Here is a 9,674-nt window from a genome sequence, read left to right on the forward strand (position 1 = left end):
TGTTTCCGCGCATCTCTACAGCTGTTAATATTACGCCGTGTACCACCTCACCATTTCTCCCTCGCGCCCCATTAAGATAATCTCTCAACGACTCCATCACGTCTCATCACTTACTGCTAATCTCTTATTCTTTATCTCCACATTATTTTGCTTCCCTCCCTCCCTGACTGCCTCTCTCTCTCTCTCTCTCTCTCTCTCTCTCTCTCTCTCTCTCTCTCTCTCTCTCTCTCTCTCTCTCTCTCTCTCTCTCTCTCTCTCTCTCGTTGTCTATGTGTAAAAGGAGGAGATAGAGATGAAGAGAGAAGGAGAAAGACGATGCCGAGGACTAGAACGTAGGAGAAAAAGAAAAAGGAAATTAATAGGCGGAGGAGGAGAAATTAATAGGAGGAGGAGGAAGAGGAGGAGGAGGAGGAGGAGGAGGAGGAGGAGGAGGAAGAGGAGGAGGAGGAGGAGAAAGAGGAGGAGGAGGAGGAGGAGGAGGAGGAAGAGGACCATCTGGGAAGAAGTACCACATAAGAGACTAAATCAAATAACCAGGAAGTGAATGGTTAGGTGCCCCGTTTATGGAAGAGGTTCTCATTCCTCCTCCTCTTCCTCCTCCTCCTCCTCCTCCTCCTCCTCCTCCTCCTCCTCCTCCTCCTCCTCTTGTGTGTAGCTTAGTACTGCGTGTTCTGTTAGTCACATCACCTTCCACCAGAAGTGTTATGTAGAAACCCCCTTTTTCTCTTTGCCCTTCCAAAAATATGGTGGTGTTTTTTTCTTTTATGCTGCAGAGAGAGAGAGAGAGAGAGAGAGAGAGAGAGAGAGAGAGAGAGAGAGAGAGAGAGAGAGAGAGAGAGAGAGAGAGAGAGAGAGAGAGAGAATGGGGGGGCAGGAACTAATCTTTTTGCTTTTCTGTTTTTTTTTCTTCGTGATAACAACAAGCTAATCACATTGTCAAAGAAATTTCAGCATAGATCACAGAATTTTCTAAACCCATACTCAATTCCATCTTATTTCGAAACAGCGTCAAGTATAAGATCTTTTCTTTATTTTTTCTTTCCTTTTTCATTTTCCTTCTCATTTGTTTCGTTCTTGACACGCGATGCAAGCTAGCGTTAAAATTGCAAGACAAATTATCGAGGAAAGGAAAAGGACCGGAAAACGCGCAGGATTCAAGACGTGCAAGACAAAGTATGTACATAGCGAAACATTTGCAGCACTAGGAGGAGGACGAGGAATCATTTTGAAAGCCTGTACGAAAAGAATGATTTGAGCTCTTCGTCGCGGTGGGGTGGGCGAGGCTAAAGATGAGTCAGGCATTTACGTAGGAGAGACAGATTATTGCACCGTATTCTTAAACACAAAAATATCTTATCAGAAAAATCATATGAGGTCTGCATCTCGGCATGTACAGAAGAGATAAACATTTTAGCATCGTATTCTTAAACTTTCCAGCGTCTTGTCACAGGCTGTAGTAATAGAGGTCAATGGGGGTTTTCTAGTGTATTTTCAAGACAAGAGTGATAGTTTGACAAAGCTTATGCATTATCAGTTGAAAACACCAATAATAACATGAATAATCATCTCAGTCTTTAAAAATAGTCCTTATGAGAGTACATAGCGTTTAATTAAGGCGCATATTTCCTATTTCCTATAATTCCTATTATTCTTAGTTAATTACATGTCTTGTTACCAGTTTTTGTTATCATCACTTTCACCAGTAGCAGCAGCAGCAGCAGCAAATCTTTTATCCTCTTTTTTTTTTTTCTGTCTGTCCATGCTAATTTTTACACTGCTTTGAATGTTACCAAATAATAAACATAACAGTGAACATAGTTGGTATGTTGTTTGTATTAGTTATTATTATTATTATTATTATTATTATTATTATTATTATTATTATTATTATTATTATTATTATTATTATCATCATCATCATCATCATCATCATCATCATCATCATCATCATCATCATCATCATCATCATCATCATCATCATCATCATCATCATCATTCTGGTGCTTTGGCTCTCCAGGAAGCGGTGGGTTAATGATTACACGTCTTATTACTAGTTGTTTCTGTTATTAGCATCATCACTATCACCAGTAGTAGTGGTAGCGGCTAACATTGTGGTGTGTTGGCTCTCCAGGGAGCTGCGGGGTGGCAGGAGAGGCGGCGGGTGGGCAGCGCCTGGGTCAACATCAACCTGGTAGACAGCAACGACAACACGCCGGTACTGCAGGAGAAGCACGCCCGCCGCACCGTGCCTGAGGACGCGGCCCCCGGCACCCTCTTGGCCTCCTTCACCGCCACAGACGCAGACGGGGTATGTACAGGTGCTGGAAGGAGGTGTGTTCCTAAAGCTTCTTCTTCTTCTCCTTTTTTTTCTTCTTCTTCTTCTTCGTCGTCGTCGTCGTCATCGTCGTCGTCATCGCCGTCTTCTTCCTCTTCTTCTCCTTCCGGCTGCTCCCGTTAGGGTTCGCCACAGCAGATCACCCTTCTACAATGCATTTGGTCTTCTGTACCTTCCTCAGCCACGCCCACTGCAAGCATGTCTTCTTTCACTGCATCCATAAAATCTTCTCTCTTTCTCTCTCTCTCTCTCTCTCTCTCTCTCTCTCTCTCTCTCTCTCTCTCTCTCTCTCTCTCTCTCTCTCTCTCTCTCTCTCTCTCTCCTGCCGAGCACATCCATCTCCAGCATCCTCCTACCCACACACTCCTCGTCTCTCCTCTAAACACGCCCAGACCACTATTACTAGATCAAAAATCTACCCACAGTGCATTCACCTTGCCAGTTCGTAAGCTTCCCGATAGAGGGCTGTCAGCCAATGCAATATGACTTATCAAATGTAGATGATGGAGACACCTCTTTGATGCTTGATTATTCAGTTGTGAGTTTTATGCCATTGTACAGCAAGGAAGCAAAACAGTTAAGATCATCTCATAGTTCAGGAGATCATTTCATTGTTGTGGTGGTGAGGAAGTAATTGTGTATAGACAAGTGGGGTTTGTGTCTTTTGATGTGTGTGTGTGTGTGTGTGTGTGTGTGTGTGTGTGTGTGTGTGTGTGTGTGTGTGTGTGTGTGTGTGTGTGTGTGTGTGTGTGCGTGTGTGGTGTGCTTGCTCTAAAATCTTTCGCTAAAGGCAAGCTTTTCGTTAACGAAAAGAAACTATGCAACTCCAGAGATATGTTCCACTGTGTGTGTGTGTGTGTGTGTGTGTGTGTGTGTGTGTGTGTGTGTGTGTGTGTGTGTGTGTGTGTGTGTGTGTGTGTGTGTGTGTGACGCGCGCTATCAGACAAGCCATTTATATACGGAAGAAATTATAAAACTCCAGTGAACCGATTCAAAGTTAGAGCGAATATAAATTTGGGTGGGTGGCGCCGCAGTTTCTTCACGAGTATTGCACGTACGTTCCGCCGCCAGCGTGGCAGGGAGAGAGAGAGAGAGAGAGAGAGAGAGAGAGAGAGAGAGAGAGAGAGAGAGAGAGAGAGAGAGAGAGAGAGAGAGAGAGAGAGCGGCGGACTCTTGGGAAAAACGAGGCTGTTGATCCATTCAACGATAGGACAATCCTCCAATGTAATTAAAGACACGCATTATTCATCAACATTCTCTTACGTGGCACGGACACTTCTTGGGGGAAAAAAAAAAGCTGTGCTGTATATCTATTATCCACTAGCTCACCACATCACTTTCTCTTACCAACTGCATAAGAGAGAGAGAGAGAGAGAGAGAGAGAGAGAGAGAGAGAGAGAGAGAGAGAGAGAGAGAGAGAGAGAGAGAGAGAGAGAGAGAGAGAGAGAGAGAGAGAGAGAGAGAGAGAGAGAGAGAGAGAGAGAGAGAGAGAGAGAGAGAGAGAGAGAGAGAGAGAGAGAGAGAGAGAGAGAGAGAGAGAGAGAGAGAGAGAGAGAGAGAGAGAGAGAGAGAGAGAGAGAGAGAGAGAGAGAGAGAGAGAGAGAGAGAGAGAGAGAGAGAGAGAGAGAGAGAGAGAGAGAGAGAGAGAGAGAGAGAGAGCGTACCTTCAGGAATACCATTACCTTCTTCAGGCAGGTCGCGGGACCATCCACTTCACCATCGCCCCTGACAGCGATCCCCACACCTTGTTCAGCGTGGACGCGGTGGGAGCGGTGCGGGTGGCGGGCGGCCTGGATAGAGAGAAGAGCCCCGCCCACACTCTCCTCGTGTGGGCGTCAGACGATGGTGTTCCACCCCGGACCGCCACAGCCACCCTCACTGTGAGTATTCTTTTTGGAATAGCAGGGAGCGGAGAGATACATGTATAACAAGTGCTTTTAAAGGGAGTTGTTACTGTTATTGTGATAGTAGGTACTTTTTAAGTCAGGACCTATAAATTTATTTATTTTTTTTCAAAATTGCAGAATGTTAAATAATGAAAATTAAAGAATATTGATGTAGAAAATATATATCAATCAATGAAGTGTGTTTTTTACTTTATAAATTTCTTTCGAAAGTGAAACACAGATATTATCTACGGAACACTAATGAAAGTTCAAAATTAAATTTTATTTTGGATTTAAGAGAGAGATAGGAAGGAATTGGTTCTCAGATAGAGTGGCAGATGAATGGAACAGACTCAGTAATCAGGTTGTTAGTACTGGGACATTAGAGAGCTTTAAAAGAAGATTAGGCAAATTTATAGATGGGGATGATAGGTGGAAACAGGTATGTTTCTTACAGGGACTGCCACGTATAAGCCTGATGGCTTCTTGCAGCTTCCCTTATTTTCTTATGTTCTTATGTACAATATCTCTTCTTTAAGTAAGGAACACATGTCTATTATGCGGTAAGAACTTTGAGGCTGAAATTTTTTAACTTTTACAAAGTGCAGGCCTGGAAAAATAATAGAAACATTTATACAACTAAAAAGAATCTCTTAACTACAGAATTTTAAATCAAGAAAAGTAGAATAAAATATTAATATAGCAAGTTTATATCAGTTAATTAAGTTGATTTTTTGCTTTTTAAAATTTGTTTAACAGTTAAATATATTTGAAGTTAAATATTAAGAACGAATAGAGATACATTAGAGTAGGTACTGGTGAAGGAGTAGGACGGAGTAGGTATGTAATTACAGGTAAGTGGCTTTAAGGAGAGAGTAGAAGGGAGTAGGAAGGAGTAGTGGGGGTAAGAGGGTCTTATTGGCTCTTAATAGATAATGTCTTTATATCTTTCACTTTCACTTCATTTCACACCCTTATTTTGAAACTCTCTTAAGGACGATTTTCAAAGTCACAGGGAAGTAGGGTTAGCTATACGAAGGACTAGGAGGAACTTACTCGCTCTTAACAGGTAATATCTTAAACTCTCACCTTCACTTCAATTCACACCCATATTCTGAAACACTGGACTCCCATAAGACCTACTTTCAAAGACCAAGATAATCCTATCAAATTAAGGGACCATTTTTTCAGCACATGTCGCTCACCACCACCACCATCACCCCAACAGGTCGCCGTGACAGACGTGAACGACAACGCTCCCTTTCTGAGCGAGCCCAAGGGTGGTGTGGAGGTGGAAGAAAACGGGGAGCCGCAGATGGTGACGAAAATCAGACTCGACGACCCGGACGACTGGAATCTGGGTCACGGGCCGCCCTTCAGCCTCGTCCTCGACCCCAGGGCGCCCCAGCACGTGTCCCTCCGTCGTCAGGGTGGAGTTTGATCCCAGTGAGTAGGTGGAGAGATGATTGGCTTTGCTGGGGGTGGCTTGGAATAGAAATGAAGTTTAAAGAGATGTGTTGTGAGAAGATTTAGAGGAGTAAAGATAAAGTAGGTTTTTTGTTCGGTAGTAGAGTTTTGTAGTGAAGGAAGAATAGACAAAAGAAAAGGAAGAGGGTGAAGGAGAGGAAGAAAATGACAATGAGGAGGAGGACGAGAGGAAAGAGAACAATAAAGAGGAAGAAAAGGAGGAACAGGAAACGTAGAGAAAGACGAGGAGGAAGAGGAGTGGCTCAATAATTAATGATGCTACAGAATTTCAATACCCTGAGGTCATAGATTTGAGACCTGAAGTGTTTCGTAACTGATAATAAGTCTTCCAATACTCAACGCCACGTAATAGATGGACGATTCAGAACCTGGAGAAAAGACGCAAAGAGAAAAGAGAATAAGAGAGACTAGGAGAAAGACGGGAGGTTTAAATATCCACACCTTTCACCCAATCCAAAACTTAAATTGAGTAACAATAAAAACTTAATAACAATAAACCTTCCACCCATGTATTTCTTTCCTGCCACGTCACAGAGGCGGAGGACGGGCGGGGGCATTGGCGTGGTGTGGGTCCGCGGCGCACTGGACAGGGAGGAGAGGAGAGCCCTGTTGGTCCCAGTGGTGGTGAGTGACGGCGCCCCGCAGCCCTGTACTGCCACCCTCACCTTGACTCTCAACGTGGGCGACCAGAACGACAACCCGCTGACGCCCGCCGCCAAGACTGTCACGGCGCATGTCCTCAAGGTCATCACACACACACACACACACACACACACACACACACACACACACACACACACACACACACACACACACACACACACACACACACACACACACACACACACACACACACACGGTAGAATTAGTAGTTGAAGTAGTTGAAGTAGTTGAAGTAGCAGCAGCAGCAGCAGCAGTAGTAGTAGTAGTAGTAGTAGTAGTAGTAGTAGTAGTAGTAGTAGTGGTAGTAATAGTAGTAGTAATAGTAGTAGTAGCAGCAGCAGTAGCAGTAGTAGTGGAAATTATGGAAATAACCTTAGTCTACTAATTTTGAGACAACTTATTTCTGGACAAAATATGAATCAGCTATGAATTAAAGAACTAATTTAATCTAAACCTAACCTAACCCCACCTGACCTAGCCCTCGTTTAACAGCTTAATGAAAAAAAAAAAAGTATATAAATAGACAAGAAAAACAGGGGACGTGGGTGATACAAAGGAAGGAAATAACAGAAAACATGGTAAAAACACTAACGGCACCTCAATATTATCCGTAATAATAGTGCAGCTGGTGGTGGTGGCTCTTAACATCATGATATAACAATGAGACTTTAATAACTTCCAGCGTTTATTCATATTATTTATCGTTGGAGGCGTCGCGATAAGAGGTCACGGATCCCTCCACTGCCTCACCCTTAACGTTAATAGAACTTTACTGCCCACAACTCATCAAGTGTGTAATGGACTCAACACCTGCGCCACTGCAAGCACACACACACACACACACACACTCACACACACACACACACAAAGAGAGAGAGAGAGAGAGAGAGAGAGAGAGAGAGAGAGAGAGAGGAGAGAGAGAGAGAGAGAGAGAGAGAGAGAGAGAGAGAGAGAGAGAGAGAGCACACACACACACACACACACAAAGAGAGAGAGAGAGAGAGAGAGGAGAGAGAGAGAGAGAGAGAGAGAGAGAGAGAGAGAGAGAGAGAGAGAGAGAGAGAGAGAGAGAGAGAGAGGAGAGAGAGAGGAGCACACACACACACACACACACACACACACACACACACACACACACACACACACACACTACGTACTTTTCGTAACGTAAATTGAAAGTGGTTTTTACTTTCCTTATCGTTAATTGTTTATTGTCATATGAATTTCGGTTTATCTCCCCCCAGTAGGAGGGAGAAGGGAGTGAAAAGGTGCCTCTGGGGAGAATATACGTGAAGGACCCTGACGAAGGCGCTGAGGGAGAGGACCTACGCCTGGAGGAGCGCCCCGCCCTTGCCTGGCTTCTCCCTGCAACAAGATACTGGTCACCTGCACATGTCTCCCGCTGTTCCCCCGGGCAGGTAAGCAGGGCAGGGCAGATGATAATGTGGTGGGTTGGATGAAGGTACTCCGTGTGTGCGTCTCTCTCTCTCTCTCTCTCTCTCTCTCTCTCTCTCTCTCTCTCTCTCTCTCTCTCTCTCTCTCTCTCTCTCTCTCTCTCTCTCTCTCTCTCTCTCTCCTCTTCTCTCTCTCTCTCTGTCTGTCTGTCTCTCTCTGTCTATCTATCTATCTCTCACTGTTCTCATTGTGTTTCATTATCGTCCTCCTTCCTTCCTTTTCCTTCCTGTAATTCTTCCACTCTGTATCTTATCACCTTTCATTTCCGTCGTTCATCTTTCCTTCTTTCCTTCCTTCTTTTTTTCCTTTCTTGCTTCCTTCCTCGCTTCCTTCCTTTCTCTTTCTCTCTTTTTTTTATTTAAACAAATATTTACAGAAAGGTTTAAAATTCCACATTGAGTATGGAATTATTTAAAAAAAACCTATGATAGTATTATTTACATGGAATAACACTATACATAATTAACATCAAGATAATAATACAGAATAATGAAATATATTAATGCAAGACTAAAATTTAAAGCGCCAGTGGGAACAGGTGCGTGCTACGCCACCTGTAGGGGGCCAATTTCACCTGGTGTGTGGACATGGCCTGCACTTGGGGCGTGAACATGTTCCACAGCCGCGAAGTCCTGGTTGTGTAGGTGCGTTGGTGTTAGCTAGAGCGAGATCGAGGCACCTTCACTAGCTCGTCGCTACTAGCCGCAGCTCTGGTGCACCTCTGCACTGTGTGTGGCAGCAGCCTCAGGGGGTCAAGGTGGGGGACCCTCTGCACCTGAGTTTTGTGGCACACCACTAGTGCCGACACGTCCCGGCGGTGCTCCAGTGACGTTACTGGTGCTGGATACTGTTGGTCCTCGTCGGTGGCCACCAAGCGCAGGGCTCGCCGCTGCACAGCATCCAGTCTCTGCATGTGGGTGGCGGCACTCGATATCCTGAACATGGCACCGTACTCCATACATGGGCGTATCTGTCCCCTGTATAGCGTGAGGATGCCCCGTGGATCGAGGATGTTCGCCATCCTGCGCAGGGGAGAGACTCGGAGAGAGGTCTAGCGGGCGAAGACAGCGATGTGGTGATTGAAGCGTAGGCCGCGGTCCACAGACACACCCAGGATCTTGATGTAATCCTGGAGTGGCAGGCTCTTGTCTCCAAAACGCAGCTGTCCTGAGACTGCGTGTGAGGCGCCTGGGGACCGCGAGATGACCATCGCCTGCGTCTTCTCAGGAGTGAAGTTAACCTGCCACATCTTTCCCCACTGCTCCGCCAGTCCGAGCTGCCTGTTCAGCTCAGTGACGGCACGCTGACCGTCGAGGCGGCAGTAGGAGCGGGAGAGTGTGCAGTCGTCGGCGTATGCTGCCACAGATGACAGCTGCCGGAGGAGGTCGTCGATGTATATGTTCCATAGGACTGGGTCCAAGACGGAGCCTTGTGGGACTGAGGCCCGGACAGGTGAAGGCCTTGATGACTGCCCGTTGACTACTACCAGAAGGGTCCTGCCCTGGAGGTAATCTTCGAGCAGCATTAGCAGGTCACCTTGGACATCCTTGGCGCGAAGCTTTTCAACGAGCCCCGCGTGCCAGACTCTGTCGAAAGCCCCAGCAATGTCCAGGGCCACCACAAGGGTGTCCAGGCCTTCTTCCAGGGCGTCTTGCCAGTCCTTGGAGAGGATGAGGAGAAAGTCTGCGGTGGATCGGCCAGGCCTGAAGCTAAACTGCCTGTCTGAGAGGAGGTGGTTCTCACTCAGGTGTTGGAAGATGACAGCAGACACTATTTGCTCCAGCAACTTGCCCACCACTGAGGGCAGGGAGATGGGTCTGTAGTTGCTGGGCTCAGACCTTGAGTTT

The 9,674-nt window shown here is 45.8% G+C and overlaps 1 protein-coding gene across 1 annotated transcript in view; it reads left to right on the forward strand.

The window, feature by feature from the left end:
- The window catches only part of LOC135110895 (putative neural-cadherin 2), a 165,265-nt gene extending 157,511 nt beyond the window's left edge, over window positions 1-7,754 (forward strand). The window contains exons 11-15 of the mRNA XM_064023524.1: window positions 2,132-2,308; window positions 4,027-4,215; window positions 5,450-5,667; window positions 6,244-6,453; window positions 7,617-7,754. Of these exons, the coding sequence (XP_063879594.1) occupies window positions 2,132-2,308; window positions 4,027-4,215; window positions 5,450-5,662 (579 nt within the window). The 3' untranslated portion in view covers window positions 5,663-5,667; window positions 6,244-6,453; window positions 7,617-7,754. The remainder of the gene's footprint in view (window positions 1-2,131; window positions 2,309-4,026; window positions 4,216-5,449; window positions 5,668-6,243; window positions 6,454-7,616) is intronic.
- Window positions 7,755-9,674: the final 1,920 nt, after the last annotated feature.

Source organism: Scylla paramamosain, chromosome 2, assembly GCF_035594125.1.
Source record: "Scylla paramamosain isolate STU-SP2022 chromosome 2, ASM3559412v1, whole genome shotgun sequence".
NCBI classification, from domain to species: Eukaryota; Metazoa; Arthropoda; class Malacostraca; order Decapoda; family Portunidae; genus Scylla; species Scylla paramamosain.